The 18,678-nt window shown below is 37.8% G+C and overlaps 1 protein-coding gene across 1 annotated transcript in view; it reads left to right on the top strand.

Moving 5' to 3' along the window:
* The window catches only part of calcr (calcitonin receptor), a 32,321-nt gene extending 15,863 nt beyond the window's left edge, over positions 1-16,458 (top strand). The window contains exons 7-12 of the mRNA XM_088929289.1: positions 10,068-10,221; positions 12,193-12,253; positions 12,350-12,416; positions 12,815-13,033; positions 13,133-13,174; positions 16,237-16,458. Of these exons, the coding sequence (XP_088785415.1) occupies positions 10,068-10,221; positions 12,193-12,253; positions 12,350-12,416; positions 12,815-13,033; positions 13,133-13,174; positions 16,237-16,458 (765 nt within the window). The remainder of the gene's footprint in view (positions 1-10,067; positions 10,222-12,192; positions 12,254-12,349; positions 12,417-12,814; positions 13,034-13,132; positions 13,175-16,236) is intronic.
* Positions 16,459-18,678: the final 2,220 nt, after the last annotated feature.

The raw sequence follows: 18,678 nt of genomic DNA, 5'->3' as shown, positions 1-18,678 counted from the left end.
AATGAGGCGTCAAGTAATGAGGAGATTATTTTTGTTTTATACTTGTACCTTGAACTTGCTTTGTTTCATTTTAGTGCTTACAAATGAATATTTCTGTCTTGTTAGTCCTCTTTATTATGGCTCTAAGAAGGCACCATGGCAGTTGAAAATGTCTCCTCTTTGCACTCACTTTTCCTCTTGGCAATGCACTATAGCTGCTATTTGTATTGAATGCTTAGTACAATGGCTTTCAGATGTGCTAGCTGAGGGTAGTACATAGTAAGTCAATTACTTTGACATTGAAATGAAAGGAGTATTTCTGCTGGAAATTATGGGAGTAAGTAATATTGTATAAGTAAGTATTTATTATATTAATAGAACTTGGTAGACCTTTGAAAATTCTGGGAACTTCACTAAGCTGAACATAAGTTCTTTCAAAGTTTAAAAAGGACAGTCTAAAATCTAGAATCTAATCACACATTTCCTGTACTGCTGTATTGTATATCAACCTTTAATGAGGCACCAGGTTTGCGAAAGAGCAAAGCTCATGTGATATTAATTGTGCGTTTGGCCTGATTTTAATGTGCCACAGGGACAAATAGCAATCCTTCATTTGTAACCATTCTGTAGTAGAACACGTTGTCGTAATTACTTGAAATTCATAACTATAATGAAACATCAGATGCTTTTATAAATTATTTGTCTTTACAAGGAATTACTTAAAAAGACAAAGAGCAGTTCAGAAACATTCTCACTGTGTGTCATTAGCCCCCAACCACGCAGTCCATGAATGTTGGTTTACTCTTCCAGTTCTCTCTGGAAAGACCTTCTAACTGTAAAAGATTCTGTGGCAGTGCATGCCCTTGTCTCAAGGGTATTCTGTAGGTGGCGTGGAAGATAAAGGACATTGACACTGCAGATTCTTAAAAGGTGCTTGAGGATGGATGTCACAATGTCGCCATGCTGGAAGAACTCGGTGAACTCTGAGAAAAGTTCAAAACATCAGTGAGCTACAATGAATACATCCTCTACTGTCACATATCTGTGTTTAATGAGAGATGCACACGCTCACATTATCACAATCCCACGACCTCAACTGTCTATGATCGGTTGACCTATAGTAAGCAGGGGCTGTCAATCAGGCTTCCTGTAGTATTAGCAATGCTAATGCAATCTTGTGACAATGAGTAGGAATTTTATTATTTTAACCCTGAAGGCCAAATGTCTGGCAGCATTCCTATCTGTCACCCTTTTTTAAGACTTCTTGCATTTTCCCATCCTGTGACAAACAACCTAAACAAATCAGAACAAATTATTTTTGCAAATGTCATTCTCTCACATAAATCTTTGACGCAAAATATTAAATGTCAGTAAATATATTTAGTGGAAGATTTCATTATGTATATTGTTATTATTGTTGTTTATATTTGTCTTACAAATACTGAATGAATCTCCAGAATGGAATACCTAATAGTGGTGCTTAAATGTGTATAAATTTGATTAATGCTTCTGTCTTAGAAAAATATGATTCTTATTTTTCCGTTGGCAGAATTCTGAACAGTGGGTGCTGAGTCTGGTTCTTTGAGCTCCAGTTCTGAAATCCTTTGAATAGGTTGAAGGTTTTACTAGCACAGATGTAAATCTGTCTGTCTGGAATGTGAATGTTACAGTACTTTATCAGTGACTACATTGTTGTTTTCTTTGGATTTGTTCTCCTTCACTGTATGTTCCTTTCAAGTGATTTGTTTGAGAGTTCTAGTAATCACTCAAATGAAGCACCACTTGTGTTTTTTTTACAAAGTAATGAGGTATGAATTTATTTTTAAGACCTTGTATATGGAAATAATATTATCTACTGCAGTGTAATATAAAGTTATAATAAAGTAGCTTATCCACTTTTAAAAAGCCCATCTCACATGCCTTAATTTGTCAGATGTGTCAATAATGTAAGGAAGTGTTTCAGCCAAAACTGTTAAAAATAAAATTGCAAGCTTAGCGTAGCTCCTCTCTACAAAGATGAAATTTCAATGTTAACGTTTGAATGATAAAAGTGTTTTCACGTCCCATGTGTCTGATTCATCCACGAAAAACATTTTTCCTAAAAGCTCATTTCACTATTTCCAAGACAGGATAAATAATCACACTGTTTTCTTGTAAATGAAGATATTTGACTTGGAACGACACACAGTAAAGTACTGTGTAGATTAATAAAAAAGAAGATATAAACCATGGAATTTACTACTATTGATTCTTAAAATCTTATTCTGCAAACTGAATTGGATACTCATCAGACAGTTAAAAAAATGCAATATTCCAGAAAAAATTTAGCTTTGATATTGTACTAACATTTTTCCTGTGTCAACTTGATTTCATTAAATGATATTTTCTTCTTCATATGGTTCTTCTTTCATTGGGATTTTTTTCAGCAACCAAATGTAAATCATATTTCAGAAATAGTGATTTTCAGATAATTCAGTTCAGATCACTTTAGATTAGATCATCCCCAAAATATTCAATGAGCAATAAAAACAAATTTCATTTCACAAGGAATAGATACCTTGTGAATGGTTCTTGAGCTTTTAAATATAATAGGTTTTGGCTTAACCTGCCTGGTTAAGAGGAAGCCTCTTGGCAATAGGTCAATCAAGCTCGACCCCCATTCAGAGCTAGGAGTTAACCAAGGAGCAGCTACAAAGGTGGAGATGGGGTGGAGGTGAGGTGAATGTAAACAAAATGTGAGGTGTTTGCAAGAGACTTACTGTATATACTGTATAGTGTATAATTAGTTATACAGTATATTTCATTATCACTCATTAAGAACTTTCATTTCGTGATGAATAACGTCATGAGTAACCTGAGTATTCGAGTATAATATGTTTTGACTTAACCTGCGTAGTTTTGGGTTAGCCTCCTGGCAATAGGACAAAGAGGTTTGGAACCCCAAAAAAGAAACAAGTGAACCCCAAAGACTACCAATGCAGAAAATAACACAGAAAAAAAAATGTACAGGCACAACACGGAGATGCAAAATTATGTTAAAAGAGAGGGGAGGCATTAAAAGCTTTAGAATGCTTGCCATGTATAGTGGCTGGTGAAAATGCAGACATATTGAAAAGAGAAGACATACATTAGAAGCTGCAGGATGCCTTGACTAAGGCAGATGTAGGACACCAGACAGACATTTGTAGGACGCTAGACAGATATTAAAAGCTGTAGGATGCTTGCTGACTAAGCCAGAAGTAGGATGCTGGACAGACGTGGGGCCAAGGTGACAGGAGCAACAGGGTCAAGAGGGAGGAAACCATGTCCATGTTGGACTCTGAGGATAACAGCAAGAAGAAAGGCAGATGGTACAAATTGTAGGACACCTGAAGACTGAGCTGGAGGTAAGATGCAAGATAGACCCGCACTCAAAGAAATGGAATCAGGAGCAGCAGGAGCTGAGAGGGAGTAACCAGGGCCATGTTTGACACTGGTGATAGCAGTAGAAGGAAATGCAGTTCCACCGGTTCTTAACGAGAGATTAATTGGTTTCTAAAAGAAAATGTCTCCTGAAATTCATCCCCATGATTTCTATTAATCTGCATACTCTTTCTCACCGGTCGTTTCCATTCTAATGTTACATCCTCCGCATCAGGTGCGCTAGCAGGGTTTCGTCAGCCTGTTACATCACCGCCTCCTGGCGTCTCCACAATGGTTGCCATGGAAATGGTCCATGTTGGAATTTCTGAGCACCTGGATTCGGTTTGCGGCCACACCCTGTCCAGGTGTGGTGTTCAGTGAATTAGTGGATCTGACTGTGCTCTGACCTCCGCCTTTCTGTCTTAATGCTGAGCCCCTCGAGTCTGGTTTCTGTTTCTCCCTGCCCTTCTGTCTCAGACCCCCATCTGTCTGGTATGGGTTCTCTTCAGCCTGGTCTGCTCTCTAGCCTCCAGTCTCCAGTCTGCTCAGCATGCGCTCTCGGGCTCCAGTCTGTCTGTTATGGAATCTCGTCAGTTTGGTATCTGTCTTGCATTCCCTTCGGCTCAGCAATCTGTCACGGGTTCCCCGTCCCTTTGTGTGCATGGCTCGAGACTATGATGGATCAGTTGAGCTCGAACCTTGGAGATGTGCCTCAAGGCAAGTGAATCCAAGCTTCCGTGGTTCTCTAGTTGTGCGTGACTGCACGTTTATCTTTATGTGTGCCTGCTCGGCACTCTTGAAGGCTGTTAGCCTGCCGCTTTCTCACCTATTATGTTCTGCCCGTCCTGGCTGGTCCCACCTGGTCGTGCTTCCTAAGCTGCATGGGTCAGGCTCCCGGCCCCTGCCAGCTCGGGTGAGCAGGGTGGTTGTACTGTATGTGCAGGGGGACGTGATGCTTTGTCTTACCCATCTTACCTTTTCCTATCCCTGGAACAATCCCCGAGCTCCTTCTCTGGAGCGTGGCTTAACACACACCTCTTCGTTCTTTCTCCTTCTCGCCTTCTTCCCTTATATCTGGACTTTTTCTCTCTCCCCCACCTCATGAAGGCTCAACAACTGAAACATATTTGTTTTTCTAAACTTTTCATTGTGGAATTAACTTCTGATTGTTCCCCTGAGTCTTTTTCTATGCATTTCTTTGAAATTTCTTGATTATCCTGACTTAAGATAACTAATCACCGCGGCTGTTAACATGCCTTAACACATCGCTCACAGGGAAAAGAGATTTACTGTTTACACAAGACTCAAATGTTTCATGGTTGCTGGCTATTTGAAAATGTTACAGGTTCTTCCATGTCATGTCAGTAGGCTATGTTTTTTGTGAATCTTCTGTATTTTGCTTCAAGGTGTTTGACTGATCGTTACTTTGATTGGAAAATGATATCGGCAACAGGCTGCACACTAGGCAGCTGTGGGATATGGAAGTGAAGGCCTTACAGATAGTCTTTAGAATATACAGTTTTTTATATTCTTAAATGTATTTTAGTAATTTGTTTGGCTTTGTTACACACCCCTTCAATTTTCTGATAAAGTGTGTTGATAAACTGTTGTGATTAAGTAATTGAATTCTTATACAACATTCTCTGTACCTTCTCCTCATTTTGTAATTTCTCTGTGCTGCTTAGATTAATATAACAATATATTATGTGTCTTAAGTTATCAGATGAAAATGGAGATTCCGATTACAGGAGTTTCTTTACCGCCATGTTTAAGCTATAAAACAACTCATTTTTAAAACAAATCAAATTGGGCAATATTTCATGTTATTCTCCAGAACTAATTTCTAGGACTTCTAGAAACTTCCTAGAAAATTCTAGACAAATTCTAGACAAACAATATATTGAGTGCTCTTAATAAACCAAATAAGTAAATTCCAGAACTGTATGGATTTATGTTCAGAAACTGTATTTGGCAGATTTACAGTGGGGAAAGTTTGTAGATTTTTTTAGGCTGGTTTACTGTGAACCAGCTGGGATAAACATGTTTACATACTTTAAGATTACAGGTGATCTTGAAGAAGAAGGTTAGATTTTGATCTGAAGGGATGCTTTATTAGGATTATAGTTATATTATATAACTTAGGTTATAGTGCTAAGACAGAAAATACCTTAATTCCAGTGATTTGTGTGTTTGAATGGCTAATTCAGCATTGAAGGGATTGGAGAGTTCCATTTCATTGAATAAGGGACTATAATAACACATCACTGCAGCACAACTGTATATAATTTAAAATAACTCTTTTTGTATAGTATGTGTTGAAAATGACTATTTAATATACTTGCAGTTTACTTAACACTAGACAGAAGTTATAATTCACAGAAAATAGAATGGAAGATACCCATCACCCTTAGCTTTTATCGTTTTTGTCAGAAGACCTTACAAACAATTCATTCTTGTGAGAAAAAGGCTTCCTGAATTTTTAAAGTTTTTAAAAGTTGAGCTTACTTTAAGGGAGTAGGGGGGATGCATTAGCTGTTTACTTTATAATGTGTATGTTATCTCTTTATAACACAATTGTACTAATACAGTATGTAAGGACTTATACTGTACTGTATGATTTTAACAGTGTGAAGTGTTGCTACAGTATGCACAGAGGGCACATTTGCTATTAGAACAGTAATCTGAAGTTACATCAAGTCACCTGGAAAATGCTTTAAATTGGATTTTTCAAGTTAAAGTATTTGGAACCATTCTGGCGTGTTCAGAATGATTTTTCCATGTATCTCTTTTTTTGTAAAAACCACAGGGATCTCAATGCGCCCTCACGAAGCAGCATGCGGTTGTAGTTCACACAATGTTCTTTTGGCGAGGAAATATACAGCAGCTATAGTAACTTCAATAAAAGAACACAGTCACATTGTAAAATCATTCCTAACTATAAGAAGGATGTGAATACTATATATTCCACGTCATTTGACCTTACAATAATATTGCTTTTTCTACCTTTAATGTATGAATGGAAAATAGAGTACCATATAATTTAGGGCATGGTTCAATTTTTTTAGATTTCACTAGAAAATTAACATAGTAATGTTAAATAAATAGCAGATACCTACTTTTATATTGTGCAAATATGTAATGTAACTGCTATATATATTTTTAAGAGCTTTTCTTAAAAATATATATTTCGGTGCTGTTGATGTCCCTACTGTGAACAACCACTATCAATATCATTACATTCCAGGATTTTTGGAGCTTTCCCTTTAGACTGAGACACAGACTCCAGATTCAAACAGAGGACATGTTTTGTAACATATTGTGTTCACTCCACGTTTGTTTTATCAGTACAATATGCTCAAGGAAGAGAGCCTTGGCTGGGTATGTGGTTGTTAAATGGGCTTTTAGTATAAAAGTATATACTGCCAATAACAGCCTCAGGGCATTTTTTTATAACTTTATTTTCCTTCACAGCATTCTTTCCAGAAATTCACCATAAAAATAGATTTATCTGACGTCCACAAACATATTTATTTCCATGTTTTTCAAAATGACGGAAACAAAGCATATTGAATATTGTTTACTCTGAGACAAATGAAATAATAATGGGCATGTGATCCTGACAAGCTCTGTGAGGATTCCAGTAATGAGCGGACCAATAAAAGAATTGTAAGCTTTTTATTAATGTATCTATGCAAGACCTCACAGCCGGGCTTGCAAGCAGAAAAGGGAGAAAATCCCAGTTCTCTACTAGAAGTGATAGTTCCAACTGAGGTCTTAATCACAAGATAATTAATTTCTAGTTTATTACATTTGCCTTTGGATGGGATTTATAATTGGCATCAACTCTGTATAAATTTCTGGGTAAGCTGCATGAAATATAATCAATTGGATCTCAGCAGATGGGGAAAAAAACCCTAATTGAGGGAGACTGTTATGATACTGCCTGCTAACGTTGCTGGAAACAATATGCTGGAATTCCGATATTTTCAAAACTAAGGACTGAGTGGAGAATCAAGTAAACCAAAACCCTAAACAAGCAAGCGGACTAATTAGTGACATGAATTAGCACTGGTGATGTAGAGATCAGTGGTAATAAAAAACAGCAGATACAGGGGTTCTGGGTAGGAACCACCGGCCCCCCCACACATACACCATGACTGCACAGGGGCAAAATGGGAGAACAAGATCAGAAACAGCATTATTACAAATTAAACAATGTTTGGTCTCTCAAAGTCCCAGTTTTCCAAGTACAAAGAATCATTTAATTCGTATAACATCTCCTGTATAAAAAGAAGCCAAACACTACTTCTGGTAACATTCTCAGGCATCCGTAGATTGCAATTTAAAAAAATAAACAAATGAGTGCGTCTTCTTATACAAGACAGGAGACAGGAGATTCTCATATGGAGACAGCCTGCTGTTCAACTGACTGATTGACTCTTCTAAACAAATGTGTGTCACGCCCTCTGCAGCCAGAGGGTGCTCCTACTCTGTCCTGTCCCTAGTTTCCTGGCTGGCCTTCCGGTCCCTCTCTTTCCCTTGGGCTATATATTTCGGGATCTTGCACTCTGCCCTCGCTCAGCATTGACGTTCGGATGTCCTGAGACCCGCCTAGCACCAGGTCGCCCCACGTCCGCTACCTGGGGGCATAGGTTTCTATACGGCACTCCTGAACTCTTTGCACTAACGAGCCCGGGCCTTTTTCCCGTTCCGCCGCTACGCATATGGGTCTTTATCCGCTCTCCTGCTCTCCACGGTTAGTCCCTTTGGACGTCCGTGACAGAATGCTGAGCCACTTACTGACCCTGCGAGCGGCGCTTTTTGTCTTGCCGCAGTTTTTTTTCTTTTGCTTTGGGCTTTTTTTTGTATTATTATTATTAGTCAGTTCCTCTAATCTAATCACTGGATATCACTCCGATCTTTCGTGCCTGTAAGCGGGTCCTGCAACTGGCTTTCCTCGGGTAGATCACTCCGAGATCAGTGATTGAATGTTGAGCTGGCTCTCCCATTCTGATTGCTGGATATCACTCCGGGCATCCGTGCCTGTGAGCGGACTACGGTCTGGCTTTCCTCGGGTTGTCCACTCCGATATCAGCGTCAGCTTGGTGAGTTCTGCCGTTCCTCCATTCTTTTCGCTAGATATCACTCCGGGCATCTGTGTCTGTGAGCGGACTACGGTCTGGCTTTCCTCAGGTTGTCCACTCCGATATCAGCGTTAGAATGTGAACGTGCCTATTGCCCAGTCTGCGGTATTTTTCCCCCGGGTTTTTTGTTTTTTGCCTTTTGTTTTGATTTCTCTTCCTGGTTTCCCCTCCTATTTGGTCCCCCCTGCTCCCTGTGTCTCAGGGAACTTTGGTTCCTATCTGTTCTTTGTGGTTTGTCTCCCTGGTCTCCCAGGTTTTTGTCTGTTGTGTTTGAGTACTTTTTTGTTTTTAGTCTCCGGAGCCCTACGCGACCCCCCCTTCCTCCACCCAATAAAGGTTTATACCCTGGAGGAGGGGGTAGCTCTCAGCCGTGGACTCCCGGAGGTTTCCTTGCAGTTAAATGAGGTTTTTCCTCCCCCCAGTGCTGTGCAGCTTATTTATTTTTATGGGCGTCAGGAGCCGCCCATGAAGGGGGGGGTACTGTCACGCCCTCTGCAGCCAGAGGGCACTCCTACACTGTCCTGTCCCTAGTTTCCTGGCTGGCCTTCCGGTCCCTCTCTTTCCCTTGGGCTACGCATATGGGTATTTTTCCGCTCTCCTGCTCTCCACGGTTAGTCCCTTTGGACGTCCGTGACAATGTGACTTTACTCACATTCTAATGCTTCTCTGTCATCTAATTAGATTAATTCAGTTGGTCCCCTTACTTTCAGTTGATGTGTAATAGAAGAGATCGAAGTGATTTTCATTCTCTACAGACTCACTATAAACACAGAGACACAAAGAATCCATAAGCTCTTATGGACAATTAAAACTAAAACAGGTATGTTGAAACGAGACAAACCGATCATTTAAAAATCGCAGGTCTTATACACTTGTGCTCTACAAAACATCTATATTCTAATTCGTATTTTGTGGTTGCTGTGTATGAGATATCCTTGGATAAAAAAAATGGTGTTAATTATTATAATTATCATTATAATAGTTATTATATGTTCTTTTTTTTACAAAGACCTTTTTGTTTGAACGTCCTGGTTTCATGTGTTTTTAAAACTGGAAACAGGCAGCACTTTGTTGACTTATGGGAATCTGAAACAAGCTGCCCAGGCAAAGTTGTTAAATCCTGATATCCTGGCTTCTTCAAAAAGCTGGATGAGATCCGTGGATCATTTAACTACTAACTACCAAATGGGCTAGATGGGCTGAATGGGCTCCTCTCATTTGTAACCTTTATGATGTTCTTATAAATGTGACACAGAAGTGGTGCCACTCCCCTCTGAAATCTAAACAAAAAATTGTGGCAACGTCAGGACCTGGTCTCTAGGCATGTAGGGACTGTTGCTGTGCATGCTGGGAACCAGGGAAGTGACCAGGTTCGAATTCTGACAAGGGCAGGGAGAACTGCACTCGTCAGAGTTGTTTTCTCATTTGCTAGCTTTTAAAAAATATGAAAATCAGTACTTGTTGATGTACTGTATGGTTTGGTTGTTCCCTGTCTTCTCAACACAGATTTCCGTAACCAGTGACCTCAAATCTCTGTTGCAGGTGGGTTGTAAAGTTCTGAACTATTTTCATCAGTACATGCTGGGCTGTAACTATTTCTGGATGCTGTGTGAAGGGATATACCTTCACACCCTCATCGTGGTAGCAGTGTTTGCGGAAGAGCAGCATTTACACTGGTACTATCTGCTTGGCTGGGGTGAGTTTGATTTCTGGCAGTAAAATTTCTGTTTAAAAATACACAAAATATGTTATTTGTGAGGATACAAAAAAACATATCAATGTTAAACACAGTTTAAAACAAAACATAAAGAAAGCACAATGCTTACAGTAGTATACTTTCATTTTGCCCACAGATCCCATTTGGATCAGCCACTATATCAGATACATCTGATGTTTGTAGTGACCTGTTGATAAAAAGAATTATCAGATCTGTTAATGGTATGATGGTGTGATAAAAAACACTTGACCTCGGAATGCATTTATATCTGCACTCCGTTTTTAAAAGCAACACATAATTGATAATTAACTGCTATTAATCCCTTGTGATTCATAAGAGTGCTATTCTGTGAGATGCAGTGATCCAGGTTTCGTATTTCCAGGGTCTGAGATTTGATCCCTTTGTAGTCCCACTGAGGAAGGGAGCTGTGCAGTAGAAAGGTTCAGATGGAGAAGCAAAAATAATTGATTATTATTAATTATTGATAATAATAATAATTGAATTTATGCAGCACTCTTTTAAAAATCCCACACATTTTTAAATATACATAGAGCAGTGAGGAATTATTTTACCACTTGAATTAAGGCACTCCTTAATTTAGCCAGGACACTGCTGTTACGTTTATACTGTTAGGAAGAGTACCGCGAGATCAACAGTGTAGTGAGGACCACAGTTTAACACCTCATCTGAAGGACAGTGCCTTCGACAGCATATTCTCCTGCCACCAAACTGAATCAGAAGGTAGAGTGCCACCTACTGGTCTACCAACTCCACTTACAGTAGTAACCTGGTCTAGGCCCGGCCTTAGTTTCTGAAGTCTAATAAATCCTGGCTACAAGACCGTAATAAGGCCTTTTCTTAACTCTTTTACTTTACAAATGATCTTTTCGGTTACTGGCACATTGAGTGGAGTCGGATGAAATATAGGGCAGCCATAATAACGGTATTGGATAGCATTCTGTGGTGCCTTTTACAGAGTTAGTGTTGCAAGTTCTGAGTTGGGAGACATATGGCTTGTTTATCAGCTAATAACTACATACACTTAGATATCATGACTCTTCCATTGTTTAGAAGATGTTTCCTTATACATTTTTATCCTGGTACATTGTTATTAAAGGGCTGAATGCTATATTGAATATGCAGGTTACAGTAAAAGCCTTGTAAGGCCCTGTAAAATCCTCACTGAAGCACATTAAAAGAATAAAAGCTGAAACTTTGCCTATGTAGTTTTGTTTAAGACGTCAAGTCATATAATATTTTAGGTATTCTGATTAATTTAATTACTCAAATAATCAGTTAAATCCCCTATTTATGGCTTGTTAGCCATGTATTTTTTCCTCTTGTACACAATTTAGTGCAGTGTTCAAGGATGGATCCACTGTGCCTGACTGATAAATCAGTGACATAAACATGACATCTTTGCTATTGCTGAGGACTGGGAGATAACCTTGTACTGCATCTGTCTTATTCATGATTGTCCATGTCGGCCAGTCCCATCTTTAATCAATTCTGGCACACGTTGCCTCCTATGATATCCTGCCTGGCTTTCTCTCTTTCCATCCACAATTATAATAAAAAATAGTCATAATTCCAAAAGTCATTTTCTTTTGTTTATATATATATAAACAGTCATGGTCAGATGTTAAACAATGTTATATGTTTTAATCCAGAATTAATGTTTTCTCTCTTAATTTGATTTATTGGATTATTTTGAACTAAAGTTAAACGCCATTTAAAATAATCAATTTCCCAGTTTCATTCTAATCAATTAAACCCTCCTTCCTATTTACATTTTTCTCTGCCGTGAATGTATTAGATTTAATAATTTCATGTAATTTTCATTAGAAACATCATTATGTTTTTTAAATAGACATAGATGCTACTTTACCTGCTTCGTAGACTGTTTCTTTTACCAGTCTTTTCTCCCTGCATTGTTGTTACGCTGTGTAGGATTCCCTATAGTTCCTGCCTCAATCCACGCTGTTGCAAGAACAAAATATTTTAATGACAAGTAAGTACTATTATTTTTTTATGAGCATTTGAATTCAAATTCCTTGTAAAATTTTATTACTGACATTTGCATTAAATCCATAATTTACTTTAATAGCTGCTGGATGAGTGTGGAAACCCATTTGCTCTATATTGTACACGGACCCATTATGGCAGCACTATTAGTAAGTCAATTTCAATCTTTCTTACTGAAAACCAGTAAATCCAGTAAATTACGTCCATTTTACTGAAAATGAAATTTAAATTTGAAGCTTTCTTCCTACACCCTGTTTGTAGACACCTCATGATCTTTTGAGAAGCTTCGATTTTTAAAAGGAAACATACCAAACAGTAGTGCTCAGTTAAAAAAAAAACATTTAATAATATCTTGGTTCATGAAATGGAGCTAATTTTTACCTCCTGCGGAAACCTGTAGGGACTGATGATTTTTCTTTCAAATCTGGACATTCCTTAACACAACTGTGTCGAACTGTGTTATTGTTTTAATCTGTTTAAGGTCTTTCATACTGTACAGTACGTGACTTTTGAATTCTGATATAAGCTCTCAATTTGTATGTTTCAGGTTAATTTGTTCTTTCTGCTCAATATTGTGAGAGTGCTGGTCACAAAACTGAGAGACACCCATCGAGCAGAGTCTAACATGTACATGAAAGCTGTCAGAGCCACCCTAATCCTTGTCCCTTTGCTGGGAATCCAGTTTGTGATTTTCCCCTGGAGACCAGAAAACAGACTCGCTGGAGAAATATATGATTACATTATGCATATATTATTGCATTATCAGGTAATGTTTTGAAAATATGCAGTATTCCACTCTAATACTGAAAGTGTTGCAAACTGAAGTTTTGTGTAATTGTGAAGATATGTGTTTTTTTCTTTTCAGGGTTTGCTGGTGGCAACAATATTTTGCTTTTTCAATGGAGAGGTAACTTTTCTTATTACGTTTGGGAATGCCAGTGTACATTTTGGTGTGTGACAATATTGTATTTGAGAATGGTAGCTCTTGTCAAAAAAGAATTTCTGTAGATGCCTTAAATATGAGAGATGAGATAATGTCTAGAAATGAAGATTGTCACTAGTGGCTGACAACACGTAGCTGGAGCATTGCATATTGTTGTGACTTGTGCCAACAAACACCGGTTGCATGACTCACGTGATGCCTCAGATAGACTCATTGCATACTCCTCATTTAAACTACTGATAACTCTGCCTGGTAAGGTAAGTCATAGTAAGTTTACTCCATTAGGGTTTTTATAACTCCAACACCCTGCCATTCCACTCACTCTGCGACAAGGAACTGGCTGGGATATTCAGCATTCTTTGGCTTGCTGTCTTGTTTGCTCGGGTGTGGAATGGGGTTATGAGGTGCTGGTGGCGTTAGAGAAGTTTGAGATCAGGCAGAAGAGACGAATCTGGAACAATGCACAGCATTTTTAATTTACAGAAAAATAGATTAAAAGTGTTTTGGTTCTACAAAAACTGGACACAGGATAAGCTTTCAAAATCAAACAACTATTAACTGTGAGTAAACTTGCATCAGCATGCGTAGGCTGCAAAGTGGAGGTAAAGGTTTATTCCATGCTGAGAAGAGAAGAAACACAACGTTTCGGCTGTGGAGCCATGACACCTGAAGAAGACTCCATAGCCGAAACGTTGTGTTTCTTTTCTTCTCTTCTCAGCATGGAATAAACTTTTAATGCAAATGGGGTTTGGGCTGAATATCTGAAGCCAGTAAATGTCTTAGGTATGAGTGTAATAGCGTTAGAAGCAAAGGGTAGGAGGGTAGGAAGAGAAGCATTAGGATATATGAAAATTATGGTATGATGTTTATTGCAGATATTGATTATTATGGATTGGGCTCCTTGTTATTCAGGATGACAAAGCCACTGCTGTCACATATACAGATCTGACACTTCCTTCAACACTGAGATCTCCACTTCAGTCATTTCAAAAACTGAAAAATGGTTCACAACCGACACGCAAGGCTCATGAGCAGTCTTTAAGAAAAAGCATGTGCTTCCCAACAAGACCTCATTTGAACCATAATGAATATGCAGAAGTCATGCTACAGAGAGTGAAATGGCTGTTGAGATGTTCATGGCTATTGGCAAACATTTGACTGGACAGTGTAGCACTTCCAGATGTAATAAGGTCTAAGATATTGTTTTTGGAATGCGCAATGTTCCAGAAGATAAACTCTATATTAAAATTCAGTAAGTAACACAGTATGGTACTTATGTATGCTGGAAAATCTGATTCCTACCAAGAGTTGTATTATGTATGTGTGCATACTGTACATCAATTCCAGATTTTTAATTCAAGAAAATTGTTTAAATAAAAAGAGTAATTAATGTCTTTGAACACAAACTGGGAAGCAAGAGATGTTCAGTTTGCATTACCTTCCTCATTATTCCTGAACATTATCTCTGGAGTGGGGCATTACTTTTGTCTTGGCATAATTATGTTGCCCACAAGTTCCAAGAGACTTCTGTTTCTTGGAATTCTGTTGATAGTTTAATGTGGCATAACACGTGGCCACACACCTGCTCTTATGTGGCTTCAAACAGTACCCACAGTGTTAGGAACATATGCCTGGAAAGCTGTTTTGCTGCAAAGTGAATATTTGACCAAGAATCTGTGTCCTAATAGCAAGCACCCTGCCAATTATGTACTGTACTGTATTATCAATCTATATCGCACCTTAGAAAAATAACAGCCTCTTACTGGTTAAACCTCATAATCACTACTGTATGTGGTCCAATGTACAGTATATTATGCTATGGTAAGGAGTTCAAAATCTACAGACTGAATTCTCTAGCTGACTTTATAAAATGAGCTGCCAAATTCCATATACTAGCAAAAGATCGTTATGTAATGTAGTGGGTTTACTTTGCACTGTGTAGGTTTACTTATACATGTATATTGATCTGCTTTGTTTTTCATCTTAAAAGTGTTTTTTCAAAAGTGGATTTTCTTCAGCCAAGTGACACAGATTGACTTGTTACAAGTGGGCTGAGCCTGTTCTTCTTATTATTATTTGTAGTAGTAGTATTGTGGGTATTGGGGTAGTTATTTATTTTAAAATGAATATGTGTTTTTCTGCTATATACAGTACTAATAATACTAAAATAATTAAGTCTTTATCCATCTCTTCATACAGTAGCTATACATATTGTACTGTACATCAGGACTTCAGTTTATGGACTGGTTAAATAGTTTAAGAAACGTTTAAGATTTGGAAAAAGAACAAGGCAATCCATGTATGAGCAATGTAGAACAAAGCAATGACTGAAAATAACCTACTGGGACATCCAGCATGTGGTTTGGGTACTTACCAAAAAACAATGACTGAGCAACTTTGAAAGGTCTTTGAAATGTTGCGTTTAATACTCAGGAAGGTACCATACACAGTGCTGGAAAAAATACTGTAGGTCAATTAATACAGTAGTTCATGCATGAGCAGTCAGTTAAAATCACCATTGAGGCAAAGCTGTAAACAAGCTGGATGTGTCTGCAAAACAGATTAAGTATCTGAGACATAAAGGGTGCATTGACATTTAATAATGAGGCTTTGTGAGAACATTAGTTTCTTCAACACAACTGTTTGTTCTGTACCAGTTGGACATTTTTTTAACCTTTGTTAATTTCATGCTTTTGAACTCTGCCAAAGCTGTAAACATCCATGCATCAGTAATTCCGTGTTGATTTAATGAAATGTGAAACACAACCAGGTACAAGTGGTGCAACACACCTGGTAGCCATTGTGTCATCTTTGTATAATCGTCTCACTGGTAGCATTGCGTAATCTTCAAATGACACTATGGCTGTTCAGTAAGTTTACAAGCCAGTAAATCTCACCTTCAGAATATTGTTGATGCACAGTTCATCTCTGATGTATCTACCAACTGCTACTACAGCGATTGAAACACAAAATGATCTCTTTGGTGTATTTGTATGCTAAATAATTCTGTTTATATTACTTTTCAGGTACAGGCAGCTCTCAAGAGACAATGGATGCAGTATAAAGCTCAGTGGGGCCAGCGGCGGAAAGAGCACTGCTCTATGCGGTCTACTTCATGCACTGCGACATCTATCACAGAGGTCCCAGTCTATCTATATCAGCCTGACTGTAACAGTGAACACTTAAATGGGAAACATTCGGAAGACTATGAAATGGTTGCATTAAAATCACAAGAGACGTATGCCTGACTGAAGAACAAGTGTTAAATAAAAAAGATACTTTCACTTTCCTCCTCATACAAGACTCCAAAGCCCCAGGTCAGACACTAAACTGGCTGGCTTGACACCCAAGTTGCAATGTAGAGTCTGTCTTGGCAGTGAAGGGCCTTCTGGGAGAGAGCTCAAGGGTACGTTTGTAGTACAGTGCTGGCTTTTTTTTAAAAAAAAGAGTTCATATTCAAATGTGGTATTTCTGAAGCTGCTAGTTCCAAGCTCCCAAGGGCTGAAGATCATCCTACATCAGGATTTGTTGCTGTTCAAATACCAAAGGGTGTGTCAGTTCACAGACTGGTATGCTCTCCATTGATTCTGAGCCAAATGCATAAAAAATCCTTAGATGACAAATCATACTGTGTATCTCTGAGATGATATGGTAACGTTCCTTGGTGCCTAATTTAAGTTTGTGGGTCTTGTACATATTTCATCTGTTCCACCTTTAATGATGTTTGTAAGTATTGATTTTTTTCCATTTTTTGAGGTCTTAAAAGCCTCATAAAAGTACCTACTTGTGCAGCAGCACGTGTAGAGCTTTTGTCAGGTGAGGAGTGTGTAAAAACTGAATAATGGACAAAATGAAATGTAACACTGCTGGACATTTCAGTGGGAGATTAAAAATGCAAATAGGAACCATAAACAAAATAGCACACAGCCAGAATGACTGAGACCCTGGCAGTAAACGAAAAGTCCTTTGTTTTCTTTTTGAATTTTGAACTCAATACGAATTGGGATTCGTATGATGACCCTGTTCCTAGAAAGTTTATACTGTATTGTATATTTTACAATATACAAAAGCATATACAGTACATATATATGACAATCGGTCATTTTTTGTATTTATTATTTTCATATATTTACTCTTAATGACTGATGCATTAATGACTGATTGGAAATATTAATGTAATTACTAATAAATAAAGAATTGTGTGAGTTGTATGAATTGTACACCAGAAATGAGCACATCTACACTTGCTGTTTTACTTTAGAGCAGTATAGAATTTGCCTTTAACTAAATTGTTAGGCGGGTTTGCACAAATATTGAAAAAAAAATCACATTTTGAAATATGAAAGTGAGGATATATTGTGGTTCACAATCACAAAGAAAAGTGCAGGAAGCAGCTAGAAATTGCAAATACCCTTTTTGTATTCAGTGATACTGTACAGCCTTCTCCGCTCTTTCTAGGGGGTCAAGCCATGTTCTGCTATTTTAGGTCACTAGCTATGGACAGCACCATTGTTACATTTCCAAGTGGGTTGCATGTAACAATGGTGACGTCAGTAACTTGACATTTCCTGTGTCTGAGAACTTTAGTCCAGTAGTTCATTGAGTCCATTGAGCAAAAGGGGTGACAATTTACGCCAACACGTGTTCATATTTTGAAAATGATAAAAAGCTATACTCAAACATATGTGAAAGAACAGTGGTGTTAAAGGACAGAGACACTTAAAAATGGTAAATGCAATTTTTACAATTATGAGTTATATGTTTAGATAGTAGCAAGATGTGTAACATTTTTTAACTCATATCAATTTTCGATACGGGATGGTCTTTTTGGTACATTCCTGTCAAGCTTGTGCGCTTTATTTGTACATAATTATCTACATTACTGAAGAAATTAATAAAAACAAATATTTTTCTAAGAGATCCTTATTGGTGGTATTAGCATTATTAATTAAAGATTATGATATTAACTTTGTCACTTTAAATCAGCATTTCATGTTCATGTTTTTGGCTTTGTGTGCAATACCTGCAGAGTTTTTCTTAAATAATATTTTCTCAAAAATGTTATTTTCATCATGCTAATATTCTTTGAACAAAATACTTACATGACAGTGTTATGGAGTTTGCCTGCTGTTTACAGTAAAGAGGTCATTCCACACCTGAAGTGGATAATGATGTTGATGTTGTCTTTCCAGTGTGTCTGGTAAAAACACTGTATGCTTGATCTCTTTTCAGAACGTGGGCATCATGATGAAAGATCCAGAAAGAATCTGTAAATCATTGTTAGAATGAGAAAAACGGTGTAAATGTAGTTGCTTTAGTAGAGTGTGTTTTGTGCTACTACATATGTAGACATTTTAAAAAAACAGGAAAATACTAAATATGTCTGAGAACAGCAAATATCTCCTTAAAATGTTTCATATCATTCAACAGTATTAATGCACTGGACTTTCACATATTTCATGATTCTG

This window comes from Atractosteus spatula, chromosome 12 (genome assembly GCF_055471065.1).
Source record: "Atractosteus spatula isolate fAtrSpa1 chromosome 12, fAtrSpa1.hap1, whole genome shotgun sequence".
Taxonomy (NCBI): Eukaryota; Metazoa; Chordata; class Actinopteri; order Semionotiformes; family Lepisosteidae; genus Atractosteus; species Atractosteus spatula.
Note: the sequence above shows the minus strand (reverse complement) of the source record. Positions and strands in the feature narration are given on the sequence as shown.